The sequence below is a fragment of the Delphinapterus leucas genome, chromosome 2 (assembly GCF_059928025.1).
Source record: "Delphinapterus leucas isolate spDelLeu-1000000601 "Yukka" chromosome 2, BTC_Dleu_Yukka2, whole genome shotgun sequence".
NCBI classification, from domain to species: Eukaryota; Metazoa; Chordata; class Mammalia; order Artiodactyla; family Monodontidae; genus Delphinapterus; species Delphinapterus leucas.
The window spans coordinates 18603161-18627355 of NC_143130.1; the positions used below are offsets into that span (position 1 = coordinate 18603161).

At 41.0% G+C, this 24195-nt stretch overlaps 1 protein-coding gene across 1 annotated transcript in view; it reads left to right on the forward strand.

Annotated features, from left to right (window-relative positions):
• APBB1IP (amyloid beta precursor protein binding family B member 1 interacting protein) overlaps nt 1-24195 on the forward strand; it is a 102510-nt gene that overhangs the window by 19928 nt on the left and 58387 nt on the right. The window contains exon 2 of the mRNA XM_022580347.3: nt 22519-22590. Within this exon, the coding sequence (XP_022436055.1) occupies nt 22519-22590 (72 nt within the window). The remainder of the gene's footprint in view (nt 1-22518; nt 22591-24195) is intronic.

Here is a 24195-nt window from a genome sequence, read left to right on the forward strand (position 1 = left end):
GATGTACATACAGCACTGTATAAGTTTAAAGTGTATAACACAATCATTTGAATTACATATATCATGAAATGACCACAATAAATTTAGTGAGTATCTATCAGCTCATACAGACATAAAATTAAAATAATAGAAAAAACTTTTCCTTGTGATGAGAACTGGTAGGATTTACTTTCTTAACAGCTTTCATAGATAACACACAGCAGTGTTAATTATATTCGTCATGTTGTACATTACATTCCTAGTACTTATTTATCTTATAACTGGAAGGTTGTACCTTTTGATCATCTTTATCCAGTCCCCACCCTACCCCATGCCACAGTAACCACAAATCTTATCTCTTTTTCTATGAGTGTTTTTGTTTGTTTTTGAAGCATAGTTGACCTACAACCACTGTTAGTTCCTGGTGCACAACATAGTGATTGGATATTTCTGTTCTGTTACGAAATGACCATCACAGTGTTTGCCTTTTTCTCATTATCGTTTCTAGACAGCTAACGACTGACATTCTGGTATTTTTTCATGCACTGAAGTTTGACGTAAATAGTCGTTTACCACATGTGCCTTTGCACGATACTTATTTTCTCAGAGCCTCCATTTCTTCACTTGCAAATGGGACTAATATATTTTGCAGAGCAGGCGCAAAGAGGAGGGGTATAGCAGAAGCGTATAGTATCATGCTGGACACGTAGAAGGCACCATGGAATGGTAGCTGCTATGATCATTTGCTCCACTCTCAACAGCTGCATAACAAGTCACCCCAAACTTACTGCTGTTGAACAGACAATTTTATTATGGTTACAGATTCTGTGCATCAGGAGTTTGGACAGGCCACGGCAGGGCTAGCTGGCTTCAGCTCCATAATGTCCGTGACCTCAGCTGAGGAGACTTGAACAGCTGGGGGTGATGCAAACAGCTGGAGACTGAGCTTACCTGGAGGGTTTTTTACTCACCGGCCTGGCCCCTGGACTGGGTGGGACTGGTGACCACCGTGTCTCCTGTGGCCCCTCCAGGTGGCTTGAGCTTCTCACAGGGTGACAGCTGGGCTTCTACAAGGAGTGTCTGGAGGGAGTTCTCAGAGGCCGGGGGATGGCCTGCCCTGCACACGGAGCGTCACTTCCTTAACACTGCACCCATCATAGCAGTCACAAGCGTGCTCAGAGTCACGGGGGTGGGGGGGGACAGAGACCCCACATCTTGAGGGGAGAAGCATCAAAGAACGGGAAGCCGCTTTAAAACCATCACCATCATTATACTGTGAATATGCTTCTTTCATATGAATAAGGAAAGGAAGTGCTTCCAAATTCCACAGGAATTGAGTGACTATTTTCTTAAAGAGGTTATACGTTGCCCAGGACAGGAACATTAGTGGTAAAAACTGAGCTGTATTCTCCGAGACCTAAGATTAAACACCTGGTTCTTTTTCATTCCGTACCTTTAAACAATAAATAGATACGACAATTTCTTATGCATTTTCAACACTGAGATAATAATACAGGGCATGGGAGTGGCTTCTTTCCTTGTGTTTGACATAAAACACAAGCCGCTTTTGACTTGGCTAAAACTTTTGGCTCTCATAATCTTTGTACATCCTGTACTTGCCTGTGACTTTTTTTTTTTAACTTTACCATCTATATGTAGAGCAGTGGTTCTCAAACTTTAGTGTACAGTCAAATCACACGGAAATCTTGTTAAAACACAGATTATTGGGACTTCCCTGGTGGCTTAGTGGTTGAGAATTCACCTGCCAATGCAGGGAACATAGGTTTGATCCCTGGTCCGGGAGGATCGCACATGCCATGGAGTTACTAAGCCTGTGCACTACAACTACTGAAGCCCACGTTCCCTAGAGCCCGAGCGCCACAATTACTGAGCTCACACGCTGCAACTACTGAAGCCCAAGCACCTAGAGCCTGTGCTCTGCAATAAGAGAAGCTGCTGCAATGAGAAGCCCGCACTCCTCAACGAAGAGTAGCCCCTGCTCGCCGCAACTAGAGAAAGCCTGCATGCAGCAACGAAGACCCAACGCAGCCAAAAAAAAAACAAAAAAACCCACAGATTATTGGTCCTCACCCCAGAGTTTCTGATTCAGTAATTTTGGAGTGGGGCCGAAGAATTTGCATTCCCACGTGTCTGGGAGATGCTGTGGGGCAGGTCTGAGGACCCACACTTTGAGAACCACCGTGGCAGAGAAGGCGCAGAACCAAATCGGCCTCACTGGATCACTCAGCTCTATCAACCCGCCACGTGCTTTCAGAGTCTGGCAATCTTCTTGTGGGATATACCTACTAACTGAACAAGGGCCATGGTGATACGACCACTCTTACCAGTTTCTGAGCATCCCACGTGTATGAGACATTTGTAAACACTTTGTATACGTTATCTTATTTAATTCTTTACAAAAACCCAGTGAAATATCCCCGTTTTATAGATTGAGAAACTGACACTATTAAGGCTAAGTTTCCCAGCATCACACCACAGTGAGGGCAGAGCTGAATCCAGGTCTTAACCCTCTCCCTTTTCTTTCAATTCATGACCTCCCCACCCCCACCAGTTACAACCAAGAATGTCCTTGGGGCCAGTTGGTGGGAGAGGGATGGGCTGAGTGGGAAGATCCTGGTCAGGAGACCATTGGCTCGAACAGCGTGATGTGTGCTGGTCACCATCACCCTCCTCTCCAACAACCGTGATCGGAATATCCAGTCAGCCTGTATCCTTGATCACTGGAGCATCCAGTGTGATGTGGTGGAGATCTTGAAGGGGCCTGCTTTTCTTTGAGAAGGTGACATTTAAGCTGAGATCTCAAGCACCATTTTTAAGCTGCTGCATTCACCTAAAATCTCTCTCCTCAAACCCTAAGATGCTAAGACCCTAAGGCAGTGATTCAAAGTGGCACTTATTTTAAGTAAAATAATTGGTGGTTCCATACATACTATGGCAACTAATTGATTTTGTGATCTAGAATAAGTTACTTAAACTTTGTAAAATAGGAAAAATAATGCTAACTTCAAAGGGTTATTATGAGGATGCCATCAGCCTTCCAGGCCTTCTGGAAGCTAAGAGAAGGCTTCAGTTCCAACTGCTTCGTGGCATGTTAAGGCTTACATTTACTGAGCACTTAGAGCTAAGCCCGGCCTGCTCTATGGACTTTACATGCATTCATTTATAGGAGTCCCTTTGACCCCACAAGGTAGCTGATTATCACACCTTTCAAAGATGAGAAAACTAAAACCCTGAGAGGTTAAGTAACTTGCCCAAGTTTACCCAGCCAGTAAGCAGCAGTGCTGGGTTTTGAACCCCCGCCTCCTGGTTCTAGATTCTGTCCTTGTCCCTGGGGAGGGACTCAGTGGTCCCCCAGTCTCAGGCCTAGGTGAGCCCACATGTCACGAGGGAAATGTAAACAAAATAGAAGCCTCCCCCCAACACCGCACCCCAGCTACTTATGGAAGGTTGGGAGAAAAATATTAGATGTTTTTGTTTTAAGGGATGAATCATCTTGAATGTGGGGGAGTAAAAATTCAGTTCCTTTCTTGCTTCAAAACAGGAGAGTAGAAAGTATTGTCAGTGCATCTTTGAGGAAGAAGAGAGAAAATTTACTAAGAGACTCAGGAAAAGAATTAGAACTGGGTTGCCGCTGGAAACTCTTAAACGTACATCAGATTTTTCTGATACAAACTTTTTCCATGGCGCATGTATTTTGGACACGGGCGGTCACAGGAGTGGCCATAAATCCTTGCAAATAGAGAGAAAGCAGGGGCACCATGGGACACACACTGCTTGAGCTCATTAGTGCAGAGTTTACCACCCTTGACTGTTATTTTTTACCAACAGCCCCAATCCTTTGGGGGTTTTGGAGCCAGGTGCAGAATATTGACCAAGACGAAAAAACAGAAATTTTCTCACCCCACAGAAAGGCAACAAGAATTGGTTGATATTTCCAGTTTTATCCTTAGGCCATGCTGCATATAATTTTTCAGCAAATGAAAATATCAGGCTCATAACATTATTTCTTGAAAGAAAGGCAAACGGTCAGTTTCCAGCAATAGAGAACTGGTTAAATGATGGTACAGCACATCCACATCAAAGATGCTTGGAGCCATGAAATTGGAAGAACTGTGAGTGACAGAGAGGAACGCATGTTACAATTGCTACGTACCGAATGGACTCACCTTCTCAGATAAGTTGGCTGTGTCATTATCTCTCTTCCCCACTCACTTCTGAAGGGGCTCCGTGTGGTTTCCACCCTCAACGCTTCTCCAGAGATAACCAGTGACTTCTGTGTGGTTAAAGCCAGAGGGCATTTTTCAGTTCTTATCTTGAGAACATTCAACATTGTTATACCATTGCATTGATCAGTTCATTACCATTTTCTTTCTGGAGGTGGGAGATGCTGCACTGAATGTTCAGGGACATTTTAGGACATAAAAGTATACAGTTGTCATAGAGTTACATATCATTTCTTCTTAGTATTACAAGTATTATAAAATGTGAGTCTTCACTTCTTCACATTGAGAATCTAAAGATTCTAAGACAGGCTGAGCGTGCCAGGACAATTAGCCAAGTGTGCTGTTCATAACCCAAGTCTGTTCCTTTCAACCTTTAGAGTTCACAATATAATTTTTAGGCTTATCAGAGAAAGTCATGAATTTTTTTTTAATGTTTCTTGTTGGGTTCAATACAAAGATTTATTTTTCTTTATTGTCTTAAGTATTGTTGGAATTGAAACAACTTCTCTGGAATTCCAGTTACAAGTGTTTGATAGGTAGGCCTTTGGTACCTAAAGGATAATCCTTCATGATACATCAATCTGCCGCATCAGTCTCTTTTGAGTTTGAAAATTATAACCTGAGCGCTCTAGCGATTTCTGCTGCCATGAATTGTGTGTCCTGGGCTGTGAATGTCAGTCTTCGCCAGACATTAACTTTACATGTCAGTGCTGCATCGTGAAATCTTTTGAAAGCTTTTTAAATGAAGATTTGGGATCCAAATGTAACAGTTGAACTGTGTGTTCTACTACCAATGCAGATAACTTAACTAAAATGACAATTAAATAAAAAGACACCTTTTCTGTTCCACTCAGTTGGGACATATATCGTTAAGGAAAATGACGTCATAGCCGATTCCTGTTGGTGGTAGCCAGATTTCATATCTGACTGTATAAGTCATAACTTTAGAAGTATTAGAATGTCAAAATATGCTTTTGAATCGAGGAGATATGCTGCCTTTAGTTTTCCTTTTCGTTTCAGTGTGTTGTTGAAGTTCTGCAGCAACCTGTGGATTTATTTTGCAATATGAAACAACTCACAAAGCTGGCCATCAGTCTTAGAGTGCTGTTGTGGTAGATTCAGCCCCTGGGTGGCTGTTTCCTGCTTTCTAAGCAAAGCCTGGAATGTGTGCTCTGCCTCCGGCTGTTTCCCACACCTCAGTGGACATGTCTGGTTCTCTTTACTCCAGTGATGGCTAAGATCATGACTCTTCATTCTTAGGAATCTTTAGCAGATATCGCCTCTGCACTCCTGGAAATTAAAAAGCCATCTGACACTAATATTCTCATGCTTGGGTATTTAAGAATTTTAGCAATCGCTCAGGGAAATCTTCCTTGGGCTAGTCAACATTGGTCTTCACTCCAAAGCAAAATGAAAAATTGAAGCCAAAGTGTTTTGACCTCTTCGCCTTCATCCTTTTCCACTTTCAGCTTGCAGTTGGAAGAAGAGAAGATTAATGTTTTAAAATCATCCATCGGAATCTTGTGATTACCAGCTCATTTCTGCTTCAGACTGTTCGTTAAGCATGGCATCTAGACCCAGGTGGCTCCTCCTTTTCTGCTTATCCTAGGGGTAGATGTCAAGGTCATGGCCAGATATGAACCCTAGCTTAGTGTTAGCTGTTCTAGAGGGGGGAGGAGTATGACATAGTACCCACCATCATGTCTTTGAAGACACAACCCAGTTCTGGAGTCTAGAAGCAGTGATGTGAAAGATCCTCCCTCACGTAGGATGTGACCACGTGAAAGCCTGTTTCTGTTTGACTTTCTTTGTTGTGTGTGCCTTTTTCTCCTTTACTTTTTCTCTGTGTGTTGAACATGTGTCATCTCTAGGCAGATGAGCTATATGAGTGTCTAAGTGTATTTTCCACCTGTGTTTTTCTTTCACACACCTCTCCTGCTGTGACTTCCATCTACGTGGCTTATTTTCTGCGTAAGGCAAGAGGAAGCAGTACAGTGAAAGAGACTGGACTTGAGTTTGAGTCTTGTCCTTTGTGATCTTGGGCCCGTCACTCAAACTCCGGACCACAAGATCCTCATCTATGAAGATGGGAGTAGTATGATCTACCCCCAAATGGTTTTTATGAGAATTAGATGAAATAATGTATCAACCCTGCCCAGGATAGATTTCTTTTTTCTTTTTTTTTTTTGCGGTACGCGGGCCTCTCACTGTTGTGGCCTCTCCCGTTGCAGAGCACAGGCTCCGGACGCGCAGGCTCAGCGGCCATGGCTCACGGGCCCAGCCGCTCCGCGGCATGTGGGATCTTCCCGGGCCGGGGCACGAACCCGTGTCCCCTGCATCGGCAGGCGGACTCTCAACCACTGCGCCACCAGGGAAGCCCTCTTTTTTCTTTTACATTGTCTTTGCCTTCATCTAACATTTCATTCTCCCCTGTTCCTCTTTCTTTCTTTCTTTTTTTGTGTTTTGTTTCACTTTGCCTTTTTTTTTCCCCCTAATTTATTTGGCTGCTCTGGCTCTTAGTTGTGGCACACAGGTTTGTTGCCGCATGCGAGATCTTTGTCGCGGCCTGCAGGGTCTTTTCTTAGTTGCGACAAGCAGGATCTTTAGTTGCGGCATGTGGGATCTAGTTCCCTGACTAGGGATCGAACCCGGGCCCCCTGCATTGGGAGCTTGGAGCCTTAACCACTGGACCGCCAGGGAAGTCCCTGCTTTGCTTTTTTAAAACTCGGGTCTCTCTGACTCAAAAGATTGGTTCTTTTTTCCCCCAACTTTTTCTTTTGAAAAGTTTCAACACTTCAACAACAACAAAAAAGTAAGAATAGTGCAAGAGACACCCGTGTTCCCTTCACTCCGATTCACTCATTGTCTACATTTTACTGCATGTGCTTTATTTTCTTCACCATTTATCTCTTAAGAACAAAGACCTTCTCTTACACGACCACAGTAGTGTTATCACACTCAGAAAATTTAATTGATTTAATACATTTTCTGATATGTAGTTCATATTCACATTTTCCAAATTATCCCAATAATGTCTTTTTTTTTTATTCGAAGAATCCAGACCAGTCATTTTGTTTATTTTGCAGAATGTCCCTCAGTTGAGATTTGTCGGATTAATCCCTCCTGACTAGACTCAAGCGAAACACTTTGGTGGCAGTATTGCAAAGATGACGCCACATCCCGGGGGCATCACATCAGGGGCAGCAGTGTCAGATTGTCCCATCAATGACGATCCTAAGTTTGATTATTTGGTTAAAGGTGTGTCCACCAGATTTTTCCATTGAAAGGTATTCCCCTTGAAAGCGTTAAGGAATACTCTGTGTCACTTACCGTTCTATTTCTGAGTTCTGTTGAACATTTTCATCTCACCTCTCACCTACCTGGAGCTTGACTTAGCAGAGAATCATCTTTCACCCACTGGTGTCAATATCCACTCTTCATTCTTGATCTCAAGTTTTGGGTGTTTTTTCTTTTCTCTTTTTTATTTTGGCTGTGCCACGAGGCTTGTGGGATCTTAGTTCCCTGAACCCGGGCCCTTGGCAGTGAAACTGCAGAGTCCTAATCGCTGGACTGCCGGGAAATTCCCTACTGTTCATTCTTGCCACCCACTATGGTGGCTATAGAATCATTTCCCTTTTCTTTTTTTTTTTTTTTTTTAAATTTTTTGGCTGCGCCGCGTGGCATGCAGGATCTTAGTTCCTGGACCAGGGATCGAATCTGTGCCCTCCGCAGTGCAAGCAAGGAGTCTTAACCACTGGACCACCAGCAAAGTCCCCATTTCCCCTTTCTTATCTGTCTCCCCCCTCTACATTGCTCTTCCACTGCTCTCCCTTGAAGTCATTCATCCATTTAGCAAATACTTTTGTGCGTCTTCATGACCAGAGCAGGCACCATGCTTGGCACTAGGAAGGCATAAGTAACCCCTGCCCTCGTGAAACTTAAATGAATATATTGCATTTTAATTTTTTTTATTCATTCATTTAACAAATATTCACTCAGTGTCTATTGTGTATCTACATTGCTCTGCTTCCTGAGAACCCAGCAAGAAACAAAAACAGTCAAATCCCTGGCCTCATAGGGCTTACTTCTAGTTGGTAAATGGGGAGAGAATATAAACAGGGAGAGGTGGGCTTGTTGAGAAAGAGTTGGTTTTGAAATAGGTCAGGAAACACCTCAGGAATGAGGGAACAATTAAGCAAAGACCTAAAGGCAGTGGGGAGCAAGCCATTTAGGTCAGCGGGGAACAGGTGTTCCAAAGAGAAAAGCATGTGCAAATGCACGCTGGCAGGGTCCACGGAACAGCTGGGAGGCTGCCGGGAGCAGAGTTAAAGGAGATAAAATCAGACAGGCAAAAGATGGGGCGGGGCTAAGTATGGTTGAATATGTGAAATAAGAGAGAAGTTTGGGCTAGAGATACACACTGGGGGTTGGCAGCTTGTGTGTGGTATTTAAAGCCATGAGACAGCATGAGATCAGCTAGGGAGTGAGTGTAGATAGAGGCCAGAAGGAAAACCAGGAGATCTGGGAGATGAGGAGGAACCAATCAAAGAGGCTAAGAGGAGAGACCAGTGAGGTACCTGAACTTTGTACATTTTGGGGAGACCCGCTTTAAAAAAAAGAGTACAAAATGATGAATAAAAGTTTAAAAAGTAAATATTAGAGTGAGAAAGGAATCACAACAAATTACTAATTTTTTAAAACACATACCACAAATCTTAAAAAAATACAAATGAACTTATTTACAAAACAGAAATAGACTCACAGACATAGAAACCAGACTTAACAGTTTACCAGAGGGGAAATGGGTGAGGGGATGAATTAGGAATTTGGGATTAGCAGATACACATTACTACATATAAAACAGATAAACAACAGAGACCTACTTTCTAACATGGGGAACTATATTCAATATCTTGTAGTAACCTTTAATGGAAAAGAACTGAAAAAGACTATATAATATATGTATAAACGGAATCATTTGCTGTATACCTGAAATATTGTAAATCAACTATATTTCAATTTAAAAAAATCACAAAATCCAAAAGGTACATTTTTATTATTACTAACTGCCTGATATATGTTTTCCTACATTTTTGGCTGCATATTCTTTGATCACCTCTCCATATGAGGATAAATTTGAAATACAATTTTCTGTAGTGGAAATAGCTAATTTAGTCTTTTCTCCCACGTGGTTACTCAAAATTAATTGTGTTATTGATAGTTTAGAAGAAGTTTTACTTCAGTCTCACAGGTCTCTATGGTAAGACTTTATCTGTAATTTCCTCTGTGGTTTCTACTGCTGGAGGTGCCTCTTGCCCAGGAGCAAGACCTCAGAGAACTAACTGAGTCATTTGCTCTCACTAGATATGACATGGCACCCATGGCTCCCAATGGCTCAAGAAGCAGCTGGTCCAGCTCAGCTAGGACCATGCATTTCCTGCCCCCTCCCAACTGCTAGGCTGGCCCTGGGGGTGATGTAAGGTGGCTGTGGAAGCCTGGGTCAAGGTGATTCCGTGCAAGGAGCAGAGCAGAACAGCATTTCCTTTAGATACTCTCCTTGGAATAGAAGATGCAGTCCACAGTCCATGAGATTTACCTTGGGTCCAGCTCTTGCTGGAGTCCAGGTGAAGTGAAGGTAGTGCTGGCAGCCTACCAACCCCACTTTAAGCCCTTGGACCACTACCAAGGTGACCGCCCAGCAAGAAAACGGTGTTCCATGTTGTTGTGGGGTGCCAGAAGAGAACCGCAGGTCTTAGAAGGAGCCTGCAAGTGAGGATCCCTGAAACTTAAGCTTTATTGGCTTCAAGGTCAGTTGGTCTCTGTTAGGAGGAAAAGCAGCAAAGAAAGCCTTCATGGAAGCCAAGTGAAGAAAGTATTTCCAAGAAAAGGTGATCAATGAATGGTGTTAAATGCTGTTTAAGCTGCTGAGAATGACATGAAGGTCATTGGTAATCTTGACACAGTTTGGTGACATGGTGGGAACAAAAGTCCAGTTGCGGTATGTCTTGGTCAGTTCGAGCTGCTCTTACAAAAATGCCATAGACTGGGGAGCTTAAACCACAAACCTTTATTTCTCACAGCTTTGGAAGCTGGGAAGTCCAAGACCAAGGCACCAGCCGATCCGGTGTCTAGTGAGGGCTCTCTTCCTGGTTTGCAGTGTTCATCTTCTTGCTGCGTCCTCACATGGCAGAGAGAGAGAAGAAGCAAGCTCTCTCGTGTCTCTTCTTACAGGGGCACTAATCCCAACATGAAGGCTCCACCCTCATGACCTGATTACCTCCCAAAGGCTCCATCAACAAATACCATCACATTGGAGACTGGGGTTGCAACATATGAATTTGGGGGGAAGGGGTGTGGGACACAAACATTCAGCCATAGCAGGGTAAATTCAAGAGGAAATGGAGACAAGTAGGAAACAGTGAATACAGATAACTATTCATAGGAATTGTGTGTATGAAAATTAATGCCCATTCTTATTTACAAACGAGTGAATAATGTATTTTTCTATTTTTGTCTCTTCAAAAAACCATAAATTACGTTGTCACTTTTGTTTGCTGTCACAGTAGATCCTAAATATAAAAGCAGTTCCCCATGCTTTATGTAGATGCTCAAAATAGAATAAAAAGGGAACCTAAGAAAATCCCAAGATTTTAAAATTCTCTTTTCAGCCCAAGTATATCCAAGTGACACCAGTCTACATCTTGCCTCCTAAAGATACAGAAAAGCCATCAGGACAGATGCAAGTGAGAATTGTGTTCATATGAACTGACCTTCCCCTGTGTCACACGTGGTTTACTTTTGAATCCTGTTGAACATTTTTGGGTCTTTTTCTGCCATCTCACTTTTCACCTCTCTGGAGTTTGACTTAGCAGAGTGCATTATTACTCTGCCCCACTCCACCTTGCATTCGCTCAAAAGCAAAGCAATTTGGAAATAAGTCCATTTTAAAATCATACTTTTAAAAAATATGGTAGTCCATCTCATGTTCTGTATGTGTGTGTCTACACTGACAAATTCTAAGGTTTTTCAAACTGCTCCCTTAGGGTTTTTTAATTATTGAAAAAAATATGTCATTTCATGATTACTCTTTCATTTGCAAATGTTTTTTCCATCAAACTTTTGCCATCATGGTACCGCCTACCAAAGAATCCTATTGTCTTGGCTGTTCCTTTTGCGTGACCGTACATATACACATCTATGCTGTCCATGTGAATTTCCTTTGAGATTGATCGTTGTGTTGGTTTTGTATTGTTCGTATGACCATAGTGATTATCCTGTTAACCTAGTAACTGTTAGCCTAGTTCTTAAAATTTTCACTGATCTCAAGTATACTGTGCAAAGCCAGTTAAGTTGGCCCAAGAGATTTCTTCTAGTTCTTTTTTGAGTATTATTTGATACTGTGTGTAATTTTAGAGATGTTTCTGTTTCCTGTTTTATGTTACACAGAAATTTTAGCTCCCCCCTCCCCCAAACATTGCAAGAACCTTTAACCACGTGCTGTGTTGTTCCGTGAACCACTTCCTCTTGAGGAGTGCTTTCATTGCATTTTGAAAAAAACTACATTGAAGGAATCAGGCAAAATGCAATATTGTCCGTTATTTTCCAATCATACTGTACGCTAGCTACTTCATAGTTTCCGCCAGCATTTGTGATCACCTGGATTCTGCACTACATATTCCATACCAAGTGTGGTTCCTATCATCAACAGATCTTTTAAAAATTATCTCCTCTTTTGTATCTGTAGTTGCAATGTGTGGGCTGATTTTTTTTCCCTAGGAAAAAAAAAATACAGCCAGCCGTTTTTTTAATTTAAAAGTAATAAAAAATACCTAAGCAAATTGATACTGACAGAGCCTCAGATTTTTCAACGTTCCTTCTCATGAATTCTAGTTATATTTTAACTCTGGCAATCTAGCTATAGACTCAAAACACCACTCCACTTGCCCTGATACATGATAGTGCTACGACATGGATGAATCTTGAGGACAGATATTTCATTCCACTTACATGAGATGACAAGAGTAGCCAGATTCATAAAGAAAGAAAGTAGGATGACAGATACCAGGGTCCGAGGCTGGGGGAGGGGGGAGATGGGGAGTTATTATTTAATGGATATGAAGTTACGGTTAAGGAAGATGAGAAAGTTCTGGAAATGAATGGTCCTGGTTGCACAACAATGTGAATGTGCTTAATGTGACTGAACTGTGCACTTAAAAATTATTCAAATGGTAAATTTCATGTTATGGATATTTTACTTCAATTTTCTAAAATTTACCCAAAAAATGATGGAATGGAGGGTAAAAAAGAAGTCTCAATGCAAGGATGCAAACATTTTTCTTTGCCTTCAACATGGAAAGACATATAGTATGTAGATGAAGTCTAGATATTTAATCCTTAATACATTGATGAAGAGAAACACAGTTGTAGAAGACCCACTGAGGAAAATCTTTTTTTTTTATTATTTTTATTTATTTATTTATTTTTTTAGGAAAATCTTTCAGAGATTTGTTTGAGCCTAGAACAGTGTCTGGGATCAGTAAATTTTTTTTTTTTTTTTTGTCAGAAACACTGGGAATGGGACCGAACAATCTGTTTTTGTTGTTGTTTGTTTTGTTTTGTTTATTTTTATTTTTGGCTGCGTTGAGTCTTTGTTGCTGCCCGTGGGCTTTCTCTAGTTGTGGTGAGCGGGGCTAACCTTCCTTGCAGTGTGCGGGCTTCTCATCATGGTGGCTTCTCTTGTTGCGGAGCACGGGCTCTAGGCGCACGGGCTTCAGTAGTTGTGGCACATGGGCTTAGTTGCTCCACGGCATGTGGGATGTTCCTGGACCAGGGATGAAACCCGTGTCCCCTGCATTGGTAGGCAGATTCTTAACCACTGCGCCACCAGGGAAGTCCCAGTAAGTATTTGTTGATTGACTTAAATTGTGTAACCTCAGGCAAGTTAATTAACCTCTGGGTGCCTTAGTTTCCTCATCTGTTAAATGGGGAAAATAAGTGGCCTATCTAGGTTGATTGTGGGGATAGATTTAATCAGTCAGTACATGTAAAGCCCAAGAACAGTGCCTGGTGCAGAGTGAGAACATCTAATAGTTACTAGATACTGTTTTTATTATCATCAGGCAGGTAGAGAGACTGAGTAGATTCCTCTCGCTCAACCGACAGCCACGCACAGGAGCAACAGAGCAGGGGACTTTCTTCTGGGTATATAGATGGCTGTTCTGGTGGAATTTTGAAGACCAGTTCTAACCTGTCTGAACTTAACCGACCAGCTCATTTTAATGATCGAAAAGTCAATTTTACACATCCTTTGTTGTTGCATTAAAAATTTTTTACTAACAACTATTCTATCTTTTCTTTTAATTCTTATTGCTCTAAATTTTCATTCTGTTCTTGGTACCAGGACCTCAATGCAAGTAAAGATGATGCATGACTAAAAAGCACGGCTGAAAAGAAGAGCTTTACAACCATCAAATTAGACCATCCACAAATTCATAATCTCTTAATCTGGTGCGATAGGAAAGCAGGCTTTTGACAAATAAGTGCCTTATAAAAATGTAAATAACACAGGGTTCTTCATTGTATTGATGCTGGCTGCCACTGAATACATCTTTTAGTAAAGCCAAGAATTGATCATCAAAAAGGAAAAATCTCAACCTTTTTATTTTTATGCAGAAGTTATTAGGACAACTTTTTAAAATTATTTATTTGGCCGTGCTGGGTCTTAGTTGCGGCACACGGGATCTTTGTTGTGTCATGTGGGATCTTTTAGTTGAGGTATGTGGGATCTAGTTCCCTGACCAGGGATCGAACCTGGGCCCCCTGCATTGGGAACGCGGAGTCTTAGCCACTGGACCACCAGGGAAGTCCCAGAACCACTTTTCAGAAACCTGTATGAACATAGTTTTGTTTTCTATTTTATGAAAAATTCTTATAAGTTTATTATTAACTATTTTATTTAATATACAAGATTGGGTTTTTATGAATATACCTTTTCTTTTTAAATGTGTCAAATAACCCCCCCCCTTTTTTCTTTCCTAAGAGTCATCTCTTAAGGTATTGCAGTGATGTACCAAATTAAATAGGCGAGAGGTTAAAGGAAACTACTGGAATAGAAGAGAGGTCAGGGAGAGGATAGCAAAGAGCATAGCAAAGTCCAGCTATACAGACAAAGCTTGTATAACCCCTTATTTTAATACTATTATGCTCAAAATTCAGTTCCAAACAAGAAAGTATAACATATGTGTCATGAGAAGAATATTTGAATGTGTTCATATGTGTATTCATTTTTGTTCTCACAGATTCGCAGATTTACACATAAACACGTAAAAAACCAAAATGTGACATTGGCAAATGCAAACAGGCACATAAAATTTATCTCAGTTTTGAAGCCCAGTGCAAGCCTGAGGCATACAGCTAATTCTGTGTAAATAGCAAAACACATATAATATAGATTATATGTTAAAGTGATATAGGTAACCTGATTTATTACTGTGTAATTAAGCTATTCCATTTCTGTTCTAAAGTGAGGTATGAATTTCTGTTTATGGGGCTAAAATGAATTAGATATATGATGTGAATAAAGGAATACTTAAATAGAAGATATAATTTGTTTTTATTTATTAAATAATGGCAAATTAACCTACTCCTTGAAATGTTAAGTGACTTCAGGTTGAATTAGATAAGAAGGAAAGCCATGGATAACGTCACTTGAGTTGCATGGTGGCTATTAGATTTTTCTCAAAGCAGCAAAAACTGATTCAGGCCTAAATAGATGTGAATTCCAGTGAACCTCTGTGTTTGCCAACAAAATTTATCTGTATAAATACCAGTATTTACTCACTTGGAAAGCACTAAAAAAAAGTGAAGTATTGCTGTAGTGAGTGATGTTCCAGAGACCTGTAGCTGTGATTACAGCTTGGAAACAGACTCTCTGTTTATTTTCCCTGGTAGTTAAAGGAAACGTGGGATTTGGTGACCTCCAAGGACTGTCCAGCCCCGGAATGTCACGTCTTTGCGTGCAGGGCAACAGACTCCACGTCTAGGGCACAGGAGGTGGAATGACAGTGACTAATGACTTCTTCCCACTAGTCTGGGAGGTTACCTACGCTCTCTGTGTTTTCAACAAAGCACTTTTAAACCTAAAGATGAGCAAGAGCTAATCCTTCCTTAATAAGAGCTCCCAGTTGGGAAAGAAGTTCTAACACAGTAACAAAAAGAGCGTGATCCAGCATGATAGATGCCATTATTGCGTGCTTACACTTAGTACTGAATGCTATTTTATTTAAATGTCGCAACCATCCTATGAATTACATATTAATCTCTTCATTTTACAGATGAGGAAACAAACCCAGGGAGGTTAAATGCCTTAACAAGGTTGTTGTTTCTGGGGACTGGATTTACTGATAGGGTTACCAAGTACAATGGACAGCACATCTCTCTACCGGGTATGAAGACATCCAGGAAAGCTGGATTCCAAATGATCAGTAGGGTTTTATGAAGGATACGTGCACTGAGGAGGATGCTATTGAAAGGGAATAGCATATACCAAGACAAAGAGAGTGTTTAAAAGCCTGTTCAGACAATGTCAAGGGCCCTGATGGGTAAGAGTTGAATCCTGAAAAGTAGGTTGGGGCAAATTACGAAGGACTTTGAAAGACATACTGAGACTTGAACTCTCCCCACTTCATCGTGATCTGTCACGGAGGATTTTCAAACAGGAGACTGGCGCATTCAAATTTCTATTTCAAATTCGAAGTGATGGTGATGGGGCTTGATGGGGGATCCAGGAGCCTGCAGGCTGGATGAGCTGATGAGGGTCTCAACAGTAAGGATGAAGGAAAGGAAGCTCTCTGCAGGGGAAACCAGCAGGATTTTTTTTGACTGATTGGGTGGAAAAATGGGAAGAGTCAGGGACTATTGCCAGGGTTTGTAAATTAGACTAATAAATGAATAATGACCAAGAGCCAAGTTAGGGCATGTAGAAGGAGAATGCACCAGAAGGGGAAGAATGATGGGAAGGACTGTGGACTATTGAACGGGCTGTTTTAGGTGAGCCACTCAGATAAAATGAGGTCTGCCCTGGCTCAGGTCCAAAGTCATGGCTGGAATTGCTCGTGCAAATGGCAATGAAACCTGCATCCAAACTGAGTTAAATAGTTGAGGTTAACTTGGCCATAGATAGAAACAGGTGTTAAGCATATATATATCAGAGTACTTAGAGTAGACCTTTTTCCTGCTCTCTGGGGATATAACTGACATATTAAGTTTAAGGCGTACCACATGATGTGATATATGTATATATTGTGAAACAATCACCACAACAAATTGAATTGACATATCCATCACCTGGCATAGTCAGTGTTTTCTCTTATGGACAGATTTTTAAAATATGTGTATTTAAAGTTTATATATGAAATTTACATATGTGGAGAAGAAAAACTATCTGAAGATAAAAGCTGAGGCTTAGAAGCTTGAGCCTTGTGGAAAGACTGAGAATTCAGGAAAATTGCCCCGTCATTCAAGGAATCTGAGGCAGAATTTCAGCCTGGATGTGCAGCCTCAGCCACCCACCCCTCTCCTATCCACTCTCCACACCCTCCAAAAAAACCCCAGTGAAATCTGTCTGATAAAGAACTATTCCAAATTATTTATTTAAAATTTTTTTTTAATTTTTATTTATTTTCTTTCATTTTTTTTGGCTGCATCATGTCTTAGTGGCGGCATGTGGGGTCTTTGTTGAGGCGTGCGGACCTTTCGTTGCAGCGTGGGCTTCTCTCTAGTTGTGGCATGCAGGCTTTCTCTCTCTAGTTGTGGCACCCCGGGTCCAGAGTGCGTGGGCTCTGTAGTTTGCAGCATGCAGGCTCAGTAGTTGTGGCGAGCGAGCTTTAGTTGCCCTGTGGCAGGTGGGATCTTCGTTCCCCAACCAGGGATTGAACCCACATCCCCTGCCCTGGAAGGCAGATTCTTTACCACTGGACCACCAGGGAAGTCCCTCCAAATTTTTTAAATCTACGGTTTGTTGTGCTTCCCAAGACACAAAAGGAATTCAGAAATGACATACTTACAAAAAGATGTTAATTCCACCCAGTTGCGATGTGCACGTTGCTGTTTTGCAATCCGTTGCTTCACTGAGGCTCCTCCACCCCTGCTCTTGGGGCTGTTAACCCATACAACACTTTGAGCGCTCAGGGCTGGGTGTTTTCTTGCTTGGTTTCTCTCTTTTTAATCCTGATTTTGACCTTCAGGAAATACCAAACATACAAATAGACACAGCCCTGTTTTCTTGTGCATGTGTATGTGTATAGGCACTATGTATATATCCACGGGACTCTTGTTCTGTCCATAAGGTTTTCTTGGGGAATATAAATATGTAAGATGATTTGAATGTACACATTTATGTTAATAGCCCTTAACTAAATGTTTTATTATTTTCACCAAGGATACAACTCTTTTAAACTGTGATCCATTCAGTAACATATTTACTTACGACAGGATTTACAGAATAATTTTGATATTGACTCCTTTAAATAATTCAATATCAACACACTCTGGGGAAAAGGAATGCAAGGGCAGGGGGAAAGATTTTTATCAGATGAACGCAGGGAGAGTCAGCAGAGGTCACAAGAAGATGCTGCTGTTTCAAGTTATTTCCGTGTTAGGTGTATGATTCACTCTGGCAAGTCCTCAACCCGTTCTGGTTTTTTTTTTTTAATTTAATTTTTATTTTATACTGGAGTATAGTTGGTTTACAATATTGTGTTAGTTTCAGGTGTACAGCAAAGTGATTCAGTTATACATATACATATCTCCATTTCTTTTCCCATTTAGGTTACTACAGAGTACTGAGTAGAGTTTCCTGTGCTATACAGTAGGTCCTTGTTGATTATCTGTTTTGTATATAGTGGTGTTTATACGCCTCACCCCATTCTGTATCAATGGTGTATACAGGCTGAGAAGCTAAGGTCTTTGGGCTCAGTGGATATTTCTGACCCATCAATGCCACATTTCCTTTCAAGACTTCATTCTTCATCATTTAGCGCTTTTCCAAATGTAATGGTTTAAGAGAAAGCATCAAGGATGAGATTCTTATTACTAGCATCATCTTTGGTTCCTTTGAGTTTATTTTAACACTGACTGGCATTTTTGAGGTCAGCAAATAAATCTGTTTTTTTCCACTCTGAAAGGATTACTTTTCTCTCATGAAAAACTTTGAAATATGTTAACACTAGTACTTACTCTTAACTTTCCCTTTTAGTAATAATTCATCTGAAGGATTCCTTTATTTTGTCACATTATTGTACTGCATAATATTCTAAAGAAAATAAATTCACATGGGCAGTTCTGGAATTTTATAGTTTTTTTCTGCTAATTTCCTCTTATTAAAGTAATGAGTGAATCATCCATTATAAGATTTTGAAACCAGATTAATTATTTGAAGGGACACTTTTTTTTTTTTTTTTTTTTTTTGCGGTATGCGGGCCTCTCACTGTTGTGGCCTCTCCCGTTGCAGAGCACAGGCTCCAGACGCGCAGGCTCAGCGGCCATGGCTCACGGGCCTAGCCACTCCGCGGCATGTGGGATCTTCCCAGACAAGGGCACGAACCCATGTCCCCCTGCATCGGCAGGCGGACTCTCAACCACTGCGCCACCAGGGAAGCCCAAAGGGACACTTTTCGAAACCATGAGTACTTTGTTGACTTAAATATTTTCTTTCCTCTATTTTGTAGGTAATTTGAAGAAGGGAGAGTATGATTCAGATACTTTATAAGCAACTGGGAGGGAATTAAAACCATATGTGAGTGGATCCTAGCATTGACTTCCCTCCCCAGCCAGAGGCAGGGCCCACCTGCATCTCTTTTTCCTTCTCTGATTATGATAAACACTAAACCCAACAATCCATAGAATGGAATGAACTTCTTCCATCCTTTCTTCACTGATGCTATTTGAATCCTTCCTACCTCTTAGACCTACACACATAGACCCACACCTGCAGTGTCTGCCTTACCTGTCACTTCTGTACCTGAGGGCTCATCTGCCTACCTTGTATGGTTTGACCCTGAGCACTCACTGAATGGCTTCATCAGACTCAAACACGTGCCTCCCTGTCCCATGTGTATGTTCACCTGATTCTTTCAGGTGTGTCTGCTACTTAGAAGTGGGCTTGTCCCATCGTATCATAGACTTCTTTTGTTTGAATGAAGTCCCCTTCCTGGCCCTTCCTGGTCAACCCAGTTTTGTAGCTTCCCCATGCTCCTGCAAGATACCTCCTCCAGTGGAAGCCAGATAGGAGGTTCTGGAAAATTAACAATCATAGCAATTCACATATTCTCCCTCCAATATAAAACATGCACAACTGAAAACTTGAAATGACTATTGAATGTACTCAGGAACTATATAGCGCAGAGAGGCTTTTATGTTTCACTGGAGAGAGAGCCTAGAAGGAGAGCAAAGAAAGAGTTATTGTGGAGAGCATGAAATTCAGATGGAAAATACTCTCAATCCTCATCTCATCTTCAGCGAAGGTGGTAAAGTTGTACATGGAAAAAAGAGTTGTTCCTTCTTAAAATTGGGAGAGGGGAAAACATATGATGGGAAAATTAAACCAGAAGATTTCCTAAGTGATGTAAAGTGAAGATAACTATTGAAGATAACATGGGAAGATTGAACACTAGCTTTGCAGGGTGGATATTTGGAGGATATGCACTAATTCACTCCAGATGGTTTTTACAGCCCTCATTCCTTCTGATTTCTCAGTGTCAGTGCCATTCTGGGTGTTTACTGTTAATATCAACCCAGCTTGTAGATCAGTTCTTGGAACATGGTTAAGTGCTAGATAAATGTGTTCATCATCGTCATTATCACCACCACATCTCTGTACTTTCAAGAATTGTTTTTAAAAAATTATTCAGGTCAGTTTTAAGTAAGCAGAGTCAGTATGAGAAAGGTCTTTTATATACACATTTTATAAAGAGAGAACCCCTGATTAGCTAAAGCTATTAAATATGAAAAAGTATTATTGCTCGAGTATTAGTTTGAAGTGATGGTAAAGGGAGAACTGTAAGTTTTCAAGATGATTTATTCAACGAAAGGTAGATCTGACTTTGCCTATTTTAGCCAAATAATTTTTTTATTGAAGTATGGTTGCTGTACAGTATTATGTAAGTTACAGGTGTACAATATAGTGATTGACAATTTTTAAAGGTTATACTCCATTTGTAGTTATTATAAAATATTAGCTATAGTCCCTGTGTTGTACAATTTATCCTTGTAGCTTATTTTATACCTAATGGTTTGTATTTCTTAATCCCCTACCCCTATATTGCCCCTCCCTGCTTCCCTCTCCCCACTGGTGACCACTAGTTTGTTCTCTGTATCTGTGAGTCTGCTTTTTTGTTTTATTCACTAGTTTCTTGTATTTTTCAGATTACACATATAAGTGATATCATACACTATTTGTCTTTCTCTGTCAGACTTATTTCAGTTAACATAATGCCCTCCAAGTCCATCCATGTTGCTGCAAAGGTCAAAATTGCATTCATTTTTATGACTGAGTAGTATTCCATTGTATATATGTACCACATCTTTATCCATTCATCTGTTGATGGACACACAGGTTGCTTCCAAATCTTGGCAATTCAAATAATTTATTTTATTTATTTGTTTATTTATTTTGGCTGTGTTGGGTCTTCGTTGCTGCACATGGGCTTTCTCTAGTTGCAGCGAGCAGAGGCTGCTCCTCATTGTGGTGTGCGGGCTTCTCATTGTGGTGTGCGGGCTTCTCATTGTGGTGGCTTCTCTCGTTGTGGAGCATGGGCTCTAGGCTCGTGGGCTTCAGTAGTTGTGGCGCATGCACTTAGTTGCTCTGCAGCATGTGGGATCTTCTCGGACCAGGGATCAAACCCATGTCCCCTGCATTGGCAGGTGGATTCTTAATCACTGTGTCACGAAGGAAGTCCCAAATAATTTATTTTAAATGCAGACACACACGTGTGTGTGCAGAGATGATAGTATTATGGTAAAAAAACAACAACAACAATCTTTTAGTGCTACATATGTATCTACATAAAAAAGATTAGTCATGAGTTGATCATTGTTAAAGCTGGACACTGGGTACATAAAAATCATTATATTATTCTCTTTACTTTTGTATATATTTAAAAGTTTCCATATAAAATAATTCAAACACACACATACATACATATAAATATTGTTTGGCTTAAATAATACATGCTGCACTCACCAGACTTCTTAGCTTGAGCTGTAATTGGTACTAATCTTCTAGTGTTTTAGAGCATTTGGGACCCTAAGAAATTATCTGCGGCAAACTCCTCGTCTTACAGATGAAGCAGTTGAGTCCCTTTGCTAAACAACACATTACTAATTAAGCCTCGTAATCATGTCTCCTAATGTCCTAATCCAGCTTTGCCAATGATGTCAGGAGGAGAGTGCCCCCACCCGACTTTATGGAAACACTTTTCCTCTCTTGGACAGTTCTTTCAGTTTAAGTAGAGAAAGATTATAATGTAAAACTTGTTTTATTTCCATCTCTCATCACTTGATTGTGTGGCCATTTTAGTTTTAAGTGTTTGTCACCCTAAAATTTCCAAATAAATGTGCCAGAAGCTGCTGTTTCAGAGACAACTTTGTAAAGCAAGGAATCGTTTGGTAAATAATCTTACCGCTGACATATCATTTTTGTGTTAGGTTTTTAAATGGACATGACTCTGATGCCATCACCTGTGGCCTGAGGCGTTCTCCTTTTCCAATCAGGGTGTCCTATGGTGATGTGAATTCCTGAATGTTGTCCACTTGGCCCCAAAGAGACTAGTTCCATCTGGAAAAAGAGTCCAATTGTTGGTCTGAGACAGTTACTAGGGTTCCGTTGAATCTTGGACCAAGCAAATTGCAGAGAGGTCAGGCATGGAATTTCAGGGTGAAATGCACCTCCCTCTCTACAACCTTCTCTTCTTGACTTACTTGCCTGTCTATGGGGCTTTTGGGGAAAAGAGAGAGATGGGACAGTTATCCGGGGATCAGACTTTTTTTTTTTTTTTTTTTGCGGTATGCGGGCCTCTCACTGTTGTGGCCTCTCCCGTTGCGGAGCACAGGCTCCGGACGCGCAGGCTCAGTGGCCATGGCTCACGGGCCCAGCCGCTCCGCGGCATGTGGGATCTTCCCGGACCAGGGCATGAACCCGTGTCCCCTGCACCGGCAGGCAGACTCTCAACCACTGCGCCACCAGGAAAGCCCCAGACTTTTATTAGATTGTTTATAACTGGATTTCTTCCTTTTTCAGATGGGTGAGTCAAACGAAGATATAGACCAAATGTTCAGCAATTTGCTGGGAGAGATGGATCTCCTGACCCAGGTAAATTCCCTTCCTTAACTTTCAAATGAGAAAAAAATGGGGTTAAATGGATGTAGGCGAAGGGTATATAGTTGTCCATTGTACTATTTTTTCACCTTCTTGTTTGACATTTTTCAAAGTAAAAAACATTAAAAGAAAAAAAGCGGGGTTACAGAATTTGATTTTAATATGACAAGAGCTATCTTTTTTTTTTTTTTTTTTTGCGGTACATGGGCCTCTCACTGTTGTGGCCTCTGCCGTTGCGGAGCACAGGCTCCGGACGCGCAGGCTCAGCGGCCATGGCTCACGGGCCCAGCCGCTCCGCGGCATGTGGGATCTTCCCTGACTGGGGCACGAACCCGTGTCCCCTGCATCGGCAGGCAGTCTCTCAACCACTGTGCCACCAGGGAAGCCCAGAGCTATCTTTTTAAAAAGACTGGAAATTGACAATATTATATATTCCTGATGTAACAGTGGTGGGGGAGAAAATAAACCTTTTTTCCTGTTTATACCCTTCTGAGTTCAGTTAATTGAATGCCTGGGTCACACATACATTCTATTATGGCAATTTTCATGCTCATCGTGTTCAAATATTTAGCCAGTGGAGGAATTTTCCCCAAGCAAACCTTCCACAACCACTACCACTGAACAATTTCCCCTGCAGTTACCTTTATATAAAGACTAGTCAGCTTATCGCTTTCTGCATAAAGCACTAAAATAAGAATCATCCAGTATTCCTCAATATGATAGGGATCTTAAAGTTTTCTACAAAATAAATGAAGAATAATCTATGTTTTTTTAAAGTATTTATTTTAGGAAAAATAAATCAATGTTAGTGAGCATCTACTTTATATTCCGTATAAAATTCAAGAAGGTTTAGATTCTATGAAAGAAGAGACAAAATGTGAGGCGACAGGCTTAGAGAAAAGGGTGCTGACTAATAACCAGGGAGTGTTAGGATGGAAGCCACATTGCTATAAATCAGAGGACCTTTTTCCTCCCATGAAGGGGGAGGGTTTAATGAACATCTGTGGTCTCTTTGTCCATTCACTCACTTCTGCTCCATAGAGGAATGATTATTCTGATTGGTCAGAGTCTGGGATTTTCATAGCTCAGTGTTGTTACTCTAATTCAAGAGTAAGAAGAGGGCCCCTTAGAGTGTCTTGGATCTGCTTTCACTGAAGGCCTTTCTGGGGTTTGATCTTTCTTTATTGCGCTCAGGTGAGTGGGGTCACAGGGTTTGCTTGGCTAAAGCTGTGATAGAAGGAGTTCCTTCCTAAAACCGGTTTCCTCTCTCTCCTTTCCCTCTCTCTGTATTTTACTCAAAGCCTGTTACGTTACACATTCATGCATTCATGTTTTGTTAGAGAACTACTTCTAATTTCTGTAAGTAGCCTAGTAAATTATATTCCTGAGAAAAAAATGAGTTGGCAACCCTAATTGTGATGTTATACTTCCCAGTTATAGCATTTAAAAACCAACTAGTTAATGAATTTTTTTGTACTTTCTTTCACTAAATTTTTTTTTCTGGTATTTGCCCTGTAGTTTCTCCATCAACCTCCCTCTTTCTTGGCAATTTTTGCAAGTTCATTCCGGTTTTTAGAATGAATTCTGGAGTTGCAGTCA